Below are 18,465 nucleotides of genomic sequence, written 5' to 3'. Positions count from 1 at the left end.
CAGCTCATTTTGCCTGGTCATGTGATTTCAGAAAGAGCCAGCACTTTAGGATGGAACTGCTTTCTGGCAGCCTGTTGTTTCTCCTACTCAATGTAACTGAATGTGTCTCAGTGGGACCTGGATTTTACTATTGAGTGCTGTTCTTAGATCTACCAGGCAGCTGTTATCTTGTGTTAGGGAGCTGTTATCTGGTTACCTTCCCATTGTTCTTTTGTTTGGCTGCTGGGGGGAAAAGGGAGGGGGTGATATCAGTCCAACTTGCAGTACAGCAGTAAAGAGAGACTGAAGTTTCTCGAAGCACAAGTCACATGACTGGGGGCAGCTGGGAAACTGACAATATGTCTATCCCCATGTCAGATTTCAAAATTGAATATAAAAAAATCTGTTTGCTCTTTTGAGAAATGGATTTCAGTGCAGAATTCTGCTGGAGCAGCACTATTAACTGATGTGTTTTGAGAACAACATTTTTCCCATGACAGTATCCCTTTAAGGGCTGTACCTGGGTGTGTAACAATGACAGTGCTTATTAGGAGGCCACAAATAGAACTATTATAGTTCTAATATTCTCTGTTTATAAAGTGACCTCTACAATTAAAGGGAAAGTTGAGCAAGACACTGACAGATTTCACAGTAAAGTTCCTGAGAGCTGAATTCAGACCTGTATCTATAGGGACCCCAAGTGACTGTGTCTGGGGGCACATTTTTGGGGCACCATATAATCCCCGGGACAGTGTCGTGTTAGAGGGAAATCACTTTGACAATTCTGTTATGACAAGTATTTCGGGTTGTATTTACCTGCCCTACAAATGCTGAGAATTTGGAAACCTTCCAAAAATGTTTCTATCATTTGGGGTGCGGTGAGACTTGAGTCAAGAATGATTTAAATGGAGGTTTCATAATCCTCATTATTTATTTGTATTTCATCCGTTTGTTCATTCCACAAGAATTTGTATTGTTGTACAGAGTTGCTTTGTCTGATTGTAATACTGTCCCTCCTATTGGCATCAGAAACAGACACAATATTCCACCTGTCCAGATACCCAACTATTCCTCCCTGGTACCCCCTCTCCCCAGTACCATTATCTACCCTTATATACAGTATGGGGTCCAGTGTGGGTACATTATCCCTTATAATACATGAGTGATACTCAGAGTTCCCTGTATAACTCAGCCTGCAGCCTTGTGCCTTTATATGGTCACAGAACAACCCCTCAGTGACTTCTAATATCCTTATCATTTACAGTAGGGGGTACATTATCCCTTATAATACATGAGTGATACTCAGAGTTCCCTGTATAACTCAGCCTGCAGCCTTGTGCCTTTATATGGTCACAGAACAACCCCTCAGTGACTTCTAATATCCTTATCATTTACAGTAGGGGGTACATTATCCCTTATAATACATGAGTGATACTCAGAGTTCCCTGTATAACTCAGCCTGCAGCCTTGTGCCTTTATATGGTCACAGAACAACCCCTCAGTGACTTCTAATATCCTTATCATTTACAGTAGGGGGTACATTATCCCTTATAATACATGAGTGATACTCAGAGTTCCCTGTATAACTCAGCCTGCAGCCTTGTGTCTTTATATGGTCACAGAACAACCCCTCAGTGACTTCTAATATCCTTATCATTTACAGTAGGGGGTACATTATCCCTTATAATACATGAGTGATACTCAGAGTTCCCTGTATAACTCAGCCTGCAGCCTTGTGCCTTTATATGGTCACAGAACAACCCCTCAGTGACTTCTAATATCCTTATCATTTACAGTAGGGGGTACATTATCCCTTATAATACATGAGTGATACTCAGAGTTCCCTGTATAACTCAGCCTGCAGCCTTGTGCCTTTATATGGTCACAGAACAACCCCTCAGTGACTTCTAATATCCTTATCATTTACAGTAGGGGGTACATTATCCCTTATAATACATGAGTGATACTCAGAGTTCCCTGTATAACTCAGCCTGCAGCCTTGTGCCTTTATATGGTCACAGAACAACCCCTCAGTGACTTCTAATATCCTTATCATTTACAGTAGGGGGTACATTATCACTTAAAATACATGAGTGATACTCAGAGTTCCCTGTATAACTCAGCCTGCAGCCTTGTGCCTTTATATGGTCACAGAACAACCCCTCAGTGACTCCTAATATCCTTATCATTTACAGTAGGGGGTACATTATCCCTTATAATACATGAGTGATACTCAGAGTTCCCTGTATAACTCAGCCTGCAGCCTTGTGCCTTTATATGGTCACAGAACAACCCCTCAGTGACTTCTAATATCCTTATCATTTACAGTAGGGGGTACATTATCCCTTATAATACATGAGTGATACTCAGAGTTCCCTGTATAACTCAGCCTGCAGCCTTGTGCCTTTATATGGTCACAGAACAACCCCTCAGTGACTTCTAATATCCTTATCATTTACAGTAGGGGGTACATTATCCCTTATAATACATGAGTGATACTCAGAGTTCCCTGTATAACTCAGCCTGCAGCCTTGTGTCTTTATATGGTCACAGAACAACCCCTCAGTGACTTCTAATATCCTTATCATTTACAGTAGGGGGTACATTATCCCTTATAATACATGAGTGATACTCAGAGTTCCCTGTATAACTCAGCCTGCAGCCTTGTGCCTTTATATGGTCACAGAACAACCCCTCAGTGACTTCTAATATCCTTATCATTTACAGTAGGGGGTACATTATCCCTTATAATAAATGAGTGATACTCAGAGTTCCCTGTATAACTCAGCCTGCAGCCTTATGTCTTTATATGGTCACAGAACAACCCCTCAGTGACTTCTAATATCCTTATCATTTACAGTAGGGGGTACATTATCCTTTATAATACATGAATGTGGCGTGTGTCCTGTGTATCACTTTACTCAGTGATATAATCGTTACTCTAAGAGTTAGTACTAATTTAGGTGCCAGTCCAGCTCCAGACTATGTGGGTCAGTAAATACAAAGACTGTGTGTATAATGCTGCTGGGCATTGCACTGTTATTAACATAAATATTATGTGTGTTCTATAAACAGAGGGCAGCAGGTTGGTGCATCATTGGGCAGATCATGTTAAACTACAACTCCCTTTAGCTGTCAGGGTTTACTGGGAGTTGCAGAGTTTCCCTGCTTGTACCTTCTGTTAATTCCTTGGCAATAAGGACATGAGTGGGAAGAGTCCTGGAGAAGTGTCATTCCTGCAGCCAGGGGGCAGCGTTGCCTCCATAAGAGCCGCTCCAGCAGAATGTTTGGAAACTTGGATATTTGCCTGGAAGCGCATTACTGGCTCTATAAATACCAGGGGCCCCTCCCTGCCCCCCCCTCTTTTATTAGACATCCGTTTGCCTAGAGGAAAGGTGAAACAATCCGTCTGTTAAACTGACACATTGACTTGTGCCGGGGGGGAAAAAGCCCAAAAACACTTTCCAACTGCTTACAACTAATGAGGGAAATCTGTATATATACATATATAGTAGTGATCTCTGGGGATGCCCACAACATTGCTCAAAGGGTTAATGCCCCAGCTCTGATCATAAAGACAAAGAACAGGAAGTAGGAAGTGCAAAGAGCAAAGAGAAGGCAGGATCCTCATCATTGGACCTTCTTGCATTATGTGAGCCCCTGGCCCTGGAGAGCTGAGGAAAGATCTATCATAGAACTTTTACTTTAAGATTCCATTGCTGATGTTTCTGGACTACAGTTCCCACAATCCTTTTAATGATTTATTCAGGAGTAGGCTGAAAATGATCAACTACCCCATAGAAACCAGTAGGACAAATCCAGACAAATGCAACTCCAGTTTCAGCCTTCTTTCTTTTCGCTAAAGGGCCCCAATATCCTCTGCTGTTGTTGCCTGGGCTGGTTTGGTTGTCTTCATCATGTTCTACTGCTCTGTCTTGCCCTACTTTCTCCATCTTATTGTGTCTCAATCTTCTCCCACTGTCTCCATCTTGTCTTACTGCCTTCATCTTGTCCTACTGTCCCCTTCTTTCCCTACTGTCTCCATCTTGCCCAACTTTCTCTATCTTGTCCTACTATCTCCATCTTGTCCTACTATCTCCATCTTGTTCTACTATCTCTATCTTGTCCTACTATCTCCATCTTGTCCTACTGTCTCCATCTTGACCTACTGTCTCCATCGTGTCCTACTCTTTCCATCTTGCCCTACTGTCTCCATCTTGTCCTACTGTCCCCTTCTTTCCCTACAGTCTCCATCTTGCCCAACTTTCTCTATCTTGCCCTACTGTCTCCATCTTGCCCTACTGTCTCCATCTTGCCCTACTGTCTCCATCTTGTCCTACTGTCTCCATCTTGTCCTTCTGTCTCCATCTTGCCCTACAGTCTCCATCTTGTCCTACTGTCTCCATCTTGTCCTACTGTCTCCATCTTGTCCTACTGTCTCCATCTTATAGACTCTTATTGAGGAACTCCTAATCCTCTCTTTCTGCAGGCTCGGAGAGAGCAATTACCTTGGCACTGGCCAACCATATTGCTGGGGAAGGCGCAGGGTCTATGAGAGAGTGCAGTATAGACTTTGTACAAAATAGAGATTCTGGATTTTGGCCAAACTGAGGGAACAGCACACTCACTCACTCCTACATAATCGGGCACAAGTTTTCATTTACCCTTCTCTTCATTAACGATATACTCCCACGTGCAAATACCCGCCTCTTCGCTCCTCCTCTGCCCCAACCTGAATTGTAACCCATAAAATTATTTATAGTGAACCCGGCAACTCCTCACTGGTTACACTTAATTGTTTTCTCTATGTATAGTTCCCAGAACATTAAATATTGTTCCCTATTGTCTCTATCTTGCCCTAATTCTCCTAAATCAGTGCTATTGTCTTGTTTTTCCTTGTTCTCTACACATCAGCATGTCCTACTATTGTCATCTACTCCTGTTTTCTCTACCTAGTCCTACTCTAATCAACTAGTCCTGCAGTCTCATCCTAGTCCTACTGCTGTCATCTAGTTCTGCTATCTTCACCTAGTCTTACTGTTGTCTACACCATGTCCTATTGTCTCCTCCTAATATTGTCATCTAGACCTGCTGTCCCCACCATTTCCTTCTACCTTAGCCTTACCCTACTGTCTCTACCTAGTCCTACTACTGTGATCTAGTCCTGCTATCTCCACCTTTTCCTAATATTTTCATTGAGTTCTGGGGTCTTCACCTTGTCTTCATCCTCTAGTCCTTCAGTCTCCACATTCACTTTGAAGTGCAACACCCAGGGCATCAGTTTAGACAACTGAAGGCAGACCAGTAGAAATCTCTATATGGGTCTCACCAGCACAATAGAGATATAACAATAACCAACAGCTGAAAGTTGCACGGCAACTGTGACTCCGGCTCTGCACGGCAACTGTGACTCCGGCTCTGCACGGCAGCTGGGATTCTTGTAAACAAAATGACTTTTGTAAGAAACTCTCCTAAGGGCCGTGAAGGCTTCTTGCCACATGCTCAGCTGTCCTGGTGACAAAATAGGGACTTGTTCCTGCAGGACAATTACATCCCCAGAATAGGGGGGATAGTTTATATTAATTCTAAACCAACTGTATTCAGCTCAGGCTGGAAATGGAAAATATCTTCCCTTATGTTGCAGGGATTTATTTCCTTCTCCGGCCAAAATCTTTTTTCACTTTGTGAGACCCTGAGAACAGAAGCCCTGGTAGGAGTGAGTGGACAAGAATCGTCAATTTCAGTCCTGACACTTTGCAGAGATCCCTGCAAATATATGATACAGTATGTTAGCCCAAATAACACAGCATGGGAATTCCCTAAATACCCTATTCCCCACCTCTCAGATAATTATGGGTGTCCATCAATCCTCCAGAAAAATTAGGGGAGTAGTCTGAACAAGTATATGGAGAAACCACAAGAGAGATGAAGAACTGGGCCCCACAGAAAAATCTTTTAAGGGCCCCTCTGCACCCCTCAAACTTTTGGGAATTCAATCTATTTCCTGCACTCAGTAGTTCCTTCTATAGGATCAGTTGGCTTGGTCACACGTTCCATTACCCAGAATCCTTTGCCTCAGTCATATCTGACTCCATGTTTGAAGGCCACATTCTTATCTTGTTTTGTTTGTCTTTACAATATAGGAATGCCAAGAAAGAGAGCGATCTATTGACAGCTCAGGCCCGGCTGAAGGATTTGGAGGCCCTGTTGAACTCCAAAGATGCCGCCCTCACCACAGCGCTGGGAGAGAAGAGGAATCTGGAGAATGAGATCAGGGAACTTAAGGCTCAGGTTGCAAAGGTGAGAGTCCAAGCAGTGGGGAAGCAACTGGGAAGAGCTCATAAATGTTATTGACCAAGGCCTTAACATGCCCCATAACCAAGCCATCACTGATCCTCTCCAAACTCTACTTCTTACATTTATATCCTGACAATTTCTGTATCTGCAAATAAGTATAATCCTATGGTAGAGCCTCAGCGTATAAAACTGCAGAGGTTGATGTAAGTTCTAGTTGTAGCCCATCAACTGGAGGTCCAAGGTTTATATCCTGGAAGTTGGGTAATGCTTCAGTTGTTGACTGGTGTTTATCATGGTGTAGTTTTTGGCCGGTTTTGATTACCTGCAGCCATGGGGTTAAGCCGTTCCTCCTTGGATGATAATATCTGGCACTGATCCAACGGCTTGGAGTTCTCTGAGGTGAATTTATTGCCTGACAGACAGGAGCCGGTAGCACAAGCTGTGTCATGTTTTGGTGTCTCACCATTTCCATCTGTGTTTAGTGTGGGGGTAGTGGGTGGCAGGGGGAGTATTAGGCAGATCTAAATGGCCACCCATCTGCCATCCAATTCTGCCACTTACTGTTCTAAAGGGGGTAATTAGGCAAATTAAGGGAACGGCAGTGTGAAAACCAAGTCTGTTTGCAGAAATTTCGAAACATTTCCTTGCTTCTGCATGTTCTCTGCAAATTTCCTTTCTAAGCAGGAGGTAAGTGTGGATGATTTGAAGTGAATGCCACCTGGGATACCCTTGGAATACTATGATAGGGTGACAGTAAAGCATCTAGGTTAATGTATGAAGGTCACCTAGTCTGGGTTCACCTAACTGTTGAGACCTAGCAGCTTAAAAGGCTGAGGCTAAGGGATCTAACTGGGTTGAAGACTGATGTAACTCTTAAGACACCTGAAGAATCCTACTAGAGATCCAACTCACCTAGTGAGACCTAGTGGCTCCAAAGACCAAGACTGGGAGGGTCTTAGATAGCTAAAGAGTTAAAGCCAAGAAAACAGTTTAGGGAGCCATCTTCAAGCCCATAGCTGACATTGAGACAATAATAAGAATACTTAGACAAGGTCCAGGACCTAGTGGATTAGAAGGCCAAGACTGGGATGTCTTAGTTGGTTTAAGACTGAATAAAGGCCAAACAACCTTTAGTCTGTTAAAGTCATACGACAGACTGTTGGAAGTGCCAACTTTGAGCCCTATTGGTTCAACTCACTGCTGAGTCTTAGTTGTACATACAACCTTTAGTTGTTTCAAGACTGAGTTAAGACCATAAAACACTTGGTTCAAGATGAGTTATGATGATAAAACCCTTGGTTGATAACATTAACTTAAAGCCATAGGAGGCACCTTCAAGCCCTAGTGGGTTTTGTTGATTCCAGCCATAACTGACTGTTGAGAGTGCCAACTTTGAAACCTAGTGGTTTAACTAACTGCTAAGACCTACTGGGAGGGGTTCAGTTAGATCAACACAGCGTTTTAAGGCCAAGACAACAGACTTCTCTCTCCCCGCAGTTGGAGGCCAGCCTCGCTGACACAAAGAAACAACTGCAAGACGAGATGCTCCGTCGCGTGGATACTGAGAACCGTAACCAGACGCTGAAGGAGGAGCTTGAGTTTCAAAAGAACATTTACAGCGAGGTGCGTTCACACAAACTTCTCTTATCTGTACAACCTCTCTTGAACCTGCCATTTTGAATGCAAAAGAGCTAGTGACCCCAGCAACCACCACGCAGATTAGAGGTAAAATTTTTGTAGTGGTACAAAGTCTCTGTACACCATTGCATCGGGCTAAAATTCATTCCCATTGGATATTGCTATTAACCGTAGCCATTATTTATATATAATTTACTATTAATTATCTGCCATATTGTGGTTCAGATTCTGCACAATTGTTATCCGTGCCGCCCCACTTTTCTGTATCGCTTCCTCTTCTCTTTCTATTTGTGGTTTGGACCAGCAGTCGGTGCTCTGAAGTATCCGGCGGTGTAACCGGTACAGACATGTGACTGCGGTTTCCCATAAATATTTGGGAACAATGAACGTTTCTTCCCAAGCCCCAAATCAAAACAGAGAGCGGCACAGAAGGAATTTGTTGTCGTGTAGAAGTCGTGTCTGTGGTTGAACCCGTCTTTCTTCTCTTACAGGAGATGCGGGAGACTAGACGCCGGCATGACACCCGGGTGGTGGAGGTGGACAATGGGCGCCAGAGGGAGTTTGAGTCAAAGTTGGCGGACGCCCTTCAGGATTTGCGTGCCCAGCATGAGGGTCAGATAGGCCTGTACAAGGAAGAACTGGGGAAGACCTACAATGCCAAGGTAAGGCAACAGAACTGCTGTGCTGGTATATACTTGTTACATACCGTAGTTATATAGTTAAATCGGGTTAAAGACAAAGTCCATCAAAGTCCAACCCCTCCAAATGAAACCCCAGCCCCATACACACACCCCTCCCTACTGTCACATAAATGATATATACCCATATCTATACTAACTATAGAGTTTAGTATCACAATAGCCTTTGTATTATGTCTGTCCAAGAAATCATCCAAGTCCCTCTTATAGTCATTAACTGAATCATCACCCGGCAGTGCATTCCCCAACCTCACTGTCCTCACTGTGATGAACCCCCTACTCTGTTCCTTTAAATGAAACTTCTTTTCCTCTAGTCTGAAGGGGAGGCCTCTGGTACGTGATTCTCTTTATGGGTAAAAAGGTCCCCTGCTATTTGTCTATAATGTCCTCTAATGTACTTGTAAAGTCTAATCATGTCCCCTCACAAGCGCCTTTTTTCCCCCAGAGAAAACAACCCCAACCTTGTCAGTCTCCCCTCATAATTTAACTCTTCCCTCCCTCTAACCAGTTTAGTTGCACTTAGTCTCTGCACTCTCTCCAGCTCATTTATATCCCTCTTAAGGACTGGAGTCCAAAACTGCCCCCATACTCCAGATGAGGCCTCACCAGGGACCTATAAAGAGACACAATTATGTTTCATCCCTTGAGTTAATGCCCTTTTTTATACAAGAACTTTATTTGCTTTAGTAGCCACAGAATGACACTGCCCAGAATTAGACAACTTGTTATCTACAAAGACCCCAAGATCCTTCTCATTTAAGGAAACTCCCAACACACTGCCATTTAGTGTATAACTTGCATTTATATTATTTTTGCCAAAGTGCATAACCTGCATTTATCAACATTGAACCTCATTTTCCAGTTTGCTGCCCAGTTTCCCAACCACTCTTTGTATCTTTTAGCCAGTTCTCTATCCAGGTACAAATACAATGTTCCAGGCCAACATTCCTTAATTTAACCAGTAACCTTCTGTGTGGCACTGTATCAAATGATTTAGCAAAGTCTAAGTAAATCACATCCACTGCCATCCCAGAATCAAGGTTTCTGCTCACCCTGTGCTCATACAGCATCTCGATGTGCAGATGTGCTTCTCTGTGTGTATCAGTCAGTGCTGTGTATCCATAGATCTGTGCAACTGATACAATGTCTGTACCCCCCCTCCCCCCACAGCTGGAGAATGCCAAGCAGTCCGCCGAGAGGAACAGCAGCCTGGTGGGAGAAGCCCAGGAGGAGATTCAGCAGAGCAGGATCCGCATCGACAGTCTCTCGACCCAACTCAGCCAACTGCAGAAACAGGTATGGGATCACCAGCTACCTACCTACAGTATAAGGGCACTCCCTCTCTGGGTATCTGGATCCAGCATGGGAGCTGCCATATTGATTTCCTTTACTCTAATCAAGAAACAGCGCCCCCTGGCAAGCACTGTGTTAATATCTACTATGGGGATTCAGGGCCCAGGGGTGACTTTTTGGCTGCTCCTTTTCAGCTGGCGGCCAGAGAGGCCAAACTACGGGACCTGGAGGACGCCTACGCGCGTGAACGTGACTCCAGCCGCCGGCTCTTGGCCGACAAGGACCGGGAGATGGCAGAAATGAGGGCCCGCATGCAGCAACAGCTGGACGAGTACCAGGAGCTGCTGGACATTAAACTGGCGCTGGACATGGAGATCAACGCCTATCGCAAGTTACTGGAGGGAGAGGAGGAGAGGTAGGCGGAGCTTTCCAGTGGGCGGGGCTTGACATTCATCACTTATAATAAAAGGCACTAAGTTTGCCCAGGGGCAGTAACCCATAGCAACCAATCAGCAGGAAGCATTTGCTGGTCACCTGTTCTTTTCCAGGGGCCAAAACATTTGGAGGGCCATTATGAATAACATTGTGTATCATTGAATAGTAGAGCAGTACTGAGTAACTCTCTGCCCCCCCCCCCCCCAGGCTGAGTCTCTCCCCCAGTCCCCCCCACAGAAGAGGTCGGCCCGGACCAGCGCCTCTCATTCTGGGACCCACGTTTCTTCCTCTGCCACCAAGAGACGTCGCCTGGGAGAAGGGGAATCGCACAGCACCAGTTACAACCAACACGCCCGCACCACCGGGAAGGTGTCAGTGGAAGAGGTGGATCCCGAGGGGAAATACGTCCGACTGAGGAACAAGACTAGTGAGGTAGGTACACCAGTCCCTATGTATTATTATTGTCTGTATTATACACATGGGCGGGAGCTGCCATATTGCCCTATAACTTATTAATACCAGAGCTCCATAGACTTTGTGCTTGACCGTGTGCCCCCTGTTGTGTTACAGGACCAATCGCTGGGGAACTGGCAGATCAAGCGGCAGATTGGTGACGAGACCCCCATTGTGTACAGGTTCCCTCCCAGACTTACACTAAAGGCCGGACAAACCGTAACGGTGAGCGCCAGGGTCAGGGGATGAGGTCCGAGCTCTCACAAAGGGATCCGATATCCGAAAACCTGTGAAGCTGTGAATAATTCCAGTAGCTGGTACTTGATCCCAACTAAGATATAATTAATCCTTATTGGAAGCAAAACCAGCCTATTGGGGTTATTTCATGTTTATATGATTTTCTAGTAGACTTAAGGTATGAAGATCCAAATTGCAGAAAGATCCATTAACCAAAAACCCCATGCGTTCTGGATAACAGATCCCATTCCTGTATTATATAAATCCATATAGAGAATGGTGTGGGACCTTACCCAGGTACAGAGCTCTGATTCTCTGTACTTCCTGCTCCTGGGCTGTTCTCTTTCCCATGGTCAGACAGTAACCTCCCCCTGGGTAAGTGAATCCAATCTCCCCCAGTACTTACCCAGGTACAGAGCTCTGATTCTCTGTACTTCCTGCTCCTGGGCTGCTCTCTTTCCCATGGTCAGACAGGAACCTCCCCCTGGGTAAGTGAATCCAATCTCCCCCAGTACTTACCCAGGTACAGAGCTCTGATTCTCTGTACTTCCTGCTCCTGGGCTGTTCTCTTTCCCATGGTCAGACAGGAACCTCCCCCTGGGTAAGTGAATCCAATCTCCCCCAGTACTTACCCAGGTACAGAGCTCTGATTCTCTGTACTTCCTGCTCCTGGGCTGCTCTCTTTCCCATGGTCAGACAGGAACCTCCCCCTGGGTAAGTGAATCCAATCTCCCCCAGTACTTACCCAGGTACAGAGCTCTGATTCTCTGTACTTCCTGCTCCTGGGCTGTTCTCTTTCCCATGGTCAGACAGGAACCTCCCCCTGGGTAAGTGAATCCAATCTCCCCCAGTACTTACCCAGGTACAGAGCTCTGATTCTCTGTACTTCCTGCTCCTGGGCTGTTCTCTTTCCCATGGTCAGACAGGAACCTCCCCCTGGGTAAGTGAATCCAATCTCCCCCAGTACTTACCCAGGTACAGAGCTCTGATTCTCTGTACTTCCTGCTCCTGGGCTGCTCTCTTTCCCATGGTCAGACAGGAACGTCAGGACTTCCACCAGTGCAGTTATCCATAGCAACCAATCAAATCTTTGCTTCTGTTTCCCAACATGTGGCAGATTAGAGACGAGGGAAGGAAACGAAATAAAACAGGGCAATGACTTTATGAGACAGATATAAATAGATATGTAAAAAGAGCCTGGGAAACATCAGTTTTACACCCCATGTATTTCCATAATGTATTTCTCTGATATTTTCTATATTTTCACGAATTTTGTTCTGGTCCAGTTTTTACTGTATATTTATTTATTCTTTATGGTGTTACTTGTCCTTTAAAACATACATCGTGGGCATCTGGATCCTGTAATTACCCTGTAACGATCCTGCCCCTCCCCCATCCCATAATCACAGAAACCTGTACTGGGGGGGCAGTCTGACTCAGTAGGAAACTGTCTGGTCTGTAATACCCCCCCCCCATAACCAGCAGCTCCGCACTGTGTTCTGTTCCCTATAAATAAATGATCAAATCAGGGAGCTGCTCCAATTGGCTCCTTCCCACTCTCTGTCTGACTTCTGTGAGCTTAGCACTCCCCCTGCTGGCAGTCACATGAACTTACTGTACAACTCCTGTATTGTACGGGATCATGTACCCCCTACTGTAAATGATAAGGATATTAGAAGTCACTGAGGGGTTGTTCTGTGACCATATAAAGGCACAAGGCTGCAGGCTGAGTTATACAGGGAACTCTGAGTATCACTCATGTATTATAAGGGATAATGTACCCCCTACTGTAAATGATAAGGATATTAGAAGTCACTGAGGGGTTGTTCTGTGACCATATAAAGGCACAAGGCTGCAGGCTGAGTTATACAGGGAACTCTGAGTATCACTCATGTATTATAAGGGATAATGTACCCCCTACTGTAAATGATAAGGATATTAGAAGTCACTGAGGGGTTGTTCTGTGACCATATAAAGACACAAGGCTGCAGGCTGAGTTATACAGGGAACTCTGAGTATCACTCATGTATTATAAGGGATAATGTACCCCCTACTGTAAATGATAAGGATATTAGAAGTCACTGAGGGGTTGTTCTGTGACCATATAAAGGCACAAGGCTGCAGGCTGAGTTATACAGGGAACTCTGAGTATCACTCATGTATTATAAGCGATAATGTACCCCCTACTGTAAATAATAAGGATATTAGAAGTCACTGAGGGGGTTGTTCTGTGACCATATAAAGGCACAAGGCTGCAGGCTGAGTTATACAGGGAACTCTGAGTATCACTCATGTATTATAAGGGATAATGTACCCCCTACTGTAAATGATAAGGATATTATATTTCCTTTCAGATCTGGGCATCAGGAGCTGGAGCCACAAATAATCCCCCCACTGATTTGGTGTGGAAGGCTCAGAGCTCCTGGGGAACAGGCGACAGTATTCGCACAGCTCTGCTCACATCCAGCAATGAGGTAGGTACCAACTGACTTACAGACTGACTTTGGTTAGAGGAGGAGAAAACATCTCTCAGGAGATGAAGGAGCTGGTCCAGTACTGAGATGAAATAATTGACTTCATTCCTTTCCTCCCTCCATAGGAAGTTGCTATGAGGAAGCTGGTGCGCACTGTGGTCATCAACGATGAAGATGGAGATGATGAAGATGATGATGACATGGCACATCACCACCACCACCATCATGTAAGTCCTGATCCATCTGAACACTGAAATACACAATGAGTTACTCAGACTCACACTTATAGGACTTCTTCTCCAGTGGGGTGTCAACATCCGAACTAGTTCTACATAATACAGCCTGTGGGTATAGTAGGGAGAGATGTGCCTATAGTAACAGTGGATAATAGTCTCTGGGAAGGGAGTGTGACTGTGGGATAGCAGGTATAGTAGGGAGAGATGTGCCTATAGTAACAGTGGATAATAGTCTCTGGGAAGGGAGTGTGACTGTGGGATAGCAGGTATAGTAGGGAAAGATGGTGTCTATAGTAACAGTGGGATAACAGTCTCTGGGAAGGGAGTGTGACTGTGGGATAGCAGGTATAGTAGGGAGAGATGGTGTCTATAGTAACAGTGGATAATAGTCTCTGGGAAGGGAGTGTGACTGTGGGATAGCAGGTATAGTAGGGAAAGATGGTGTCTATAGTAACAGTGGATAATAGTCTCTGGGAAGGGAGAGTGACTGTGGGATAGCAGGTATAGTAGGGGGAGATGGTGTCTATAGTAACAGTGGATAATAGTCTCTGGGAAGGGAGTGTGACTGTGGGACAGCAGGTATAGTAGGGAGAGATGGTGTCTATAGTAACAGTAGATAATATTCTCTGGGAAGGGAGTGTGACTGTGGGATAGCAGGTATAGTAGGGAGAGATGTGCCTATAGTAACAGTGGATAATAGTCTCTGGGAAGGGAGTGTGACTGTGGGATAGCAGGTATAGTAGGGAAAGATGGTGTCTATAGTAACAGTGGGATAACAGTCTCTGGGAAGGGAGTGTGACTGTGGGATAGCAGGTATAGTAGGGAGAGATGGTGTCTATAGTAACAGTGGATAATAGTCTCTGGGAAGGGAGTGTGACTGTGGGATAGCAGGTATAGTAGGGAAAGATGGTGTCTATAGTAACAGTGGATAATAGTCTCTGGGAAGGGAGAGTGACTGTGGGATAGCAGGTATAGTAGGGGGAGATGGTGTCTATAGTAACAGTGGATAATAGTCTCTGGGAAGGGAGTGTGACTGTGGGACAGCAGGTATAGTAGGGAGAGATGGTGTCTATAGTAACAGTGGGATAATAGTCTCTGGGAAGGGAGTGTGACTGTGGGATAGCAGGTATAGTAGGGAGAGATGGTGCCTATAGTAACAGTGGGATAATAGTCTCTGGGAAGGGAGTGTGACTGTGGGATAGCAGGTATAGTAGGGAGAGATGGTGCCTATAGTAACAGTGGGATAATAGTCTCTGGGAAGGGAGTGTGACTGTGGGATAGCAGGTATAGTAGGGAGAGATGGTGCTTATAGTAACAGTGGGACAATAGTCTCTGGGAAGGGAGTGTGACTGTGGGATAGCAGGTATAGTAGGGAGAGATGGTGCCTATAGTAACAGTGGGATAATAGTCTCTGGGAAGGGAGTGTGACTGTGGGATAGCAGGTATAGTAGGGAAAGATGGTGTCTATAGTAACAGTGGGATAATAGTCTCTGGGAAGGGAGTGTGACTGTGGGATAGCAGGTATAGTAGGGAAAGATGGTGTCTATAGTAACAGTGGGATAATAGTCTCTGGGAAGGGAGTGTGACTGTGGGATAGCAGGTATAGTAGGGAGAGATGGTGTCTATAGTAACAGTGGATAATAGTCTCTGGGAAGGGAGTGTGACTGTGGGATAGCAGGTATAGTAGGGAGAGATGGTGTCTATAGTAACAGTGGATAATAGTCTCTGGGAAGGGAGTGTGACTGTGGGATAGCAGGTATAGTAGGGAGAGATGGTGTCTATAGTAACAGTGGGATAATAGTCTCTGGGAAGGGAGTGTGACTGTGGGATAGCAGGTATAGTAGGGAGAGATGGTGCCTATAGTAACAGTGGGATAATAGTCTCTGGGAAGGGAGTGTGACTGTGGGATAGCAGGTATAGTAGGGAGAGATGGTGCCTATAGTAACAGTGGGATAATAGTCTCTGGGAAGGGAGTGTGACTGTGGGATAGCAGGTATAGTAGGGAAAGATGGTGTCTATAGTAACAGTGGGATAATAGTCTCTGGGAAGGGAGTGTGACTGTGGGATAGCAGGTATAGTAGGGAGAGATGGTGCCTATAGTAACAGTGGATAATAGTCTCTGGGAAGGGAGTGTGACTGTGGGATAGCAGGCATAGTAGGGAAAGATGGTGTCTATAGTAACAGTGGGATAATAGTCTCTGGGAAGGGAGTGTGACTGTGGGATAGCAGGTATAGTAGGGAGAGATGGTGTCTATAGTAACAGTGGATAATAGTCTCTGGGAAGGGAGTGTGACTGTGGGATAGCAGGTATAGTAGGGAGAGATGGTGTCTATAGTAACAGTGGATATTAGTCTCTGGGAAGGGAGTGTGACTGTGGGATAGCAGGTATAGTAGGGAGAGATGTGTCTATAGTAACAGTGGATAATAGTCTCTGGGAAGGGAGTGTGACTGTGGGATAGCAGGTATAGTAGGGAGAGATGGTGTCTATAGTAACAGTGGATAATAGTCTCTGGGAAGGGAGTGTGACTGTGGGATAACAGGTATAGTAGGGAGAGATGGTGTCTATAGTAACAGTGGATAATAGTCTCTGGGAAGGGAGTGTGACTGTGGGATAGCAGGTATAGTAGGGAGAGATGGTGCCTATAGTAACAGTGGATAATAGTCTCTGGGAAGGGAGTGTGACTGTGGGATAGCAGGTATAGTAGGGAGAGATGGTGCCTATAGTAACAGTGGATAATAGTCTCTGGGAAGGGAGTGTGACTGTGGATAGCAGGTATAGTAGGGAGAGATGGTGCCTATAGTAACAGTGGATAATAGTCTCTGGGAAGGGAGTGTGACTGTGGGATAGCAGGTATAGTAGGGAGAGATGGTGTCTATAGTAACAGTGGATAATAGTCTCTGGGAAGGGAGTGTGACTGTGGGATAGCAGGTATAGTAGGGAGAGATGGTGCCTATAGTAACAGTGGATAATAGTCTCTGGGAAGGGAGTGTGACTGTGGGATAGCAGGTATAGTAGGGAGAGATGGTGCCTATAGTAACAGTGGATAATAGTCTCTGGGAAGGGGAGTGTGACTGTGGGATAGCAGGTATAGTAGGGAGAGATGGTGCCTATAGTAACAGTGGATAATAGTCTCTGGGAAGGGAGTGTGACTGTGGGATAGCAGGTATAGTAGGGAGAGATGGTGCCTATAGTAACAGTGGATAATAGTCTCTGGGAAGGGAGTGTGACTGTGGGATAGCAGGTATAGTAGGAGAGATGGTGCCTATAGTAACAGTGGATAATAGTCTCTGGGAAGGGAGTGTGACTGTGGGATAGCAGGTATAGTAGGGAGAGATGGTGTCTATAGTAACAGTGGATAATAGTCTCTGGGAAGGGAGTGTGACTGTGGGATAGCAGGTATAGTAGGGAGAGATGGTGTCTATAGTAACAGTGGGATAATAGTCTCTGGGAAGGGAGTGTGACTGTGGGATAGCAGGTATAGTAGGGAGAGATGGTGCCTATAGTAACAGTGGATAATAGTCTCTGGGAAGGGAGTGTGACTGTGGGATAGCAGGTATAGTAGGAGAGATGGTGCCTATAGTAACAGTGGATAATAGTCTCTGGGAAGGGAGTGTGACTGTGGGATAGCAGGTATAGTAGGGAGAGATGGTGCCTATAGTAACAGTGGATAATAGTCTCTGGGAAGGGAGTGTGACTGTGGGATAGCAGGTATAGTAGGGAGAGATGGTGCCTATAGTAACAGTGGATAATAGTCTCTGGGAAGGGAGTGTGACTGTGGGATAGCAGGTATAGTAGGGAGAGATGGTGCCTATAGTAACAGTGGATAATAGTCTCTGGGAAGGGAGTGTGACTGTGGGATAGCAGGTATAGTAGGGAGAGATGGTGCCTATAGTAACAGTGGGATAATAGTCTCTGGGAAGGGAGTGTGACTGTGGGATAGCAGGTATAGTAGGGAGAGATGGTGCCTATAGTAACAGTGGATAATAGTCTCTGGGAAGGGAGTGTGACTGTGGGATAGCAGGTATAGTAGGGAGAGATGTGCCTATAGTAACAGTGGATAATAGTCTCTGGGAAGGGAGTGTGACTGTGGGATAGCAGGTATAGTAGGGAGAGATGGTGCCTCTATTAGTTGCAATTAAAGGTACAAAGTTGCTCAGGTGTAATATTTCACAACGAGATGTTTGGTGTCAATGAGCCGCACACCTGATAGTTGGTTGCTATTGGTTGTTGGCTTTGCACCTTTTAGTATATGACCCCGTTTGCCGTATGAAGAAGGGCCTGCTTGTAGGTAACTTTTCTTCGTGTCCCTCTAGGATGGGCAGAATTCTAGTGGAGACCCCGGGGAGTACAACCTGCGCTCTCGCACTGTTTGCACCAGCTGTGGGCGCCCAGCTGACAAGGGTTTTGTTGCCCCTCAGGGTTCTGGGTTGGTCACCGGAACGTCAGGTTCCTCGTCCTCCAGTGTCACCGTAACCCGGACCTACCGCGGCACCGGGGGAACCAGCGGGGGCAGTGGCCTCGGGGAGAGTCTTGGCACCAGGACCTTCATTGTTGGAAATGACCAACGTGCCCAGGTGGGTAGAGAACTTACACCTGATAGAACCTTCTCCTCATAGAACCTTCTCCTGATAGAACCTACTCCTGATAGAACCTTCTCCTAATAGAACCTTCTCCTGATAGAACCTTCTCCTAATAGAACTTATAGAAGGCTGTAAGACTTCATT

The 18,465-nt window shown here is 45.5% G+C and overlaps 1 protein-coding gene across 1 annotated transcript in view; it reads left to right on the top strand.

Annotated features, from left to right (window-relative positions):
* The window catches only part of LOC108700617 (lamin-A-like), a 30,473-nt gene that overhangs the window by 9,978 nt on the left and 2,030 nt on the right, over positions 1–18,465 (top strand). The window contains 11 exon segments of the mRNA XM_041574563.1: positions 6,123–6,279; positions 7,774–7,899; positions 8,406–8,576; positions 9,783–9,908; positions 10,100–10,320; positions 10,548–10,585; positions 10,588–10,772; positions 10,911–11,018; positions 13,385–13,504; positions 13,630–13,731; positions 18,055–18,315. Coding sequence (XP_041430497.1) covers positions 6,123–6,279; positions 7,774–7,899; positions 8,406–8,576; positions 9,783–9,908; positions 10,100–10,320; positions 10,548–10,585; positions 10,588–10,772; positions 10,911–11,018; positions 13,385–13,504; positions 13,630–13,731; positions 18,055–18,315 — 1,615 coding nt within the window.

This window comes from Xenopus laevis, chromosome 8S (assembly GCF_017654675.1).
Source record: "Xenopus laevis strain J_2021 chromosome 8S, Xenopus_laevis_v10.1, whole genome shotgun sequence".
NCBI lineage: Eukaryota > Metazoa > Chordata > Amphibia > Anura > Pipidae > Xenopus > Xenopus laevis.
The sequence above is the reverse complement of the archived record's forward strand: the minus strand, read 5'-3'. Positions and strand labels throughout refer to the sequence as shown.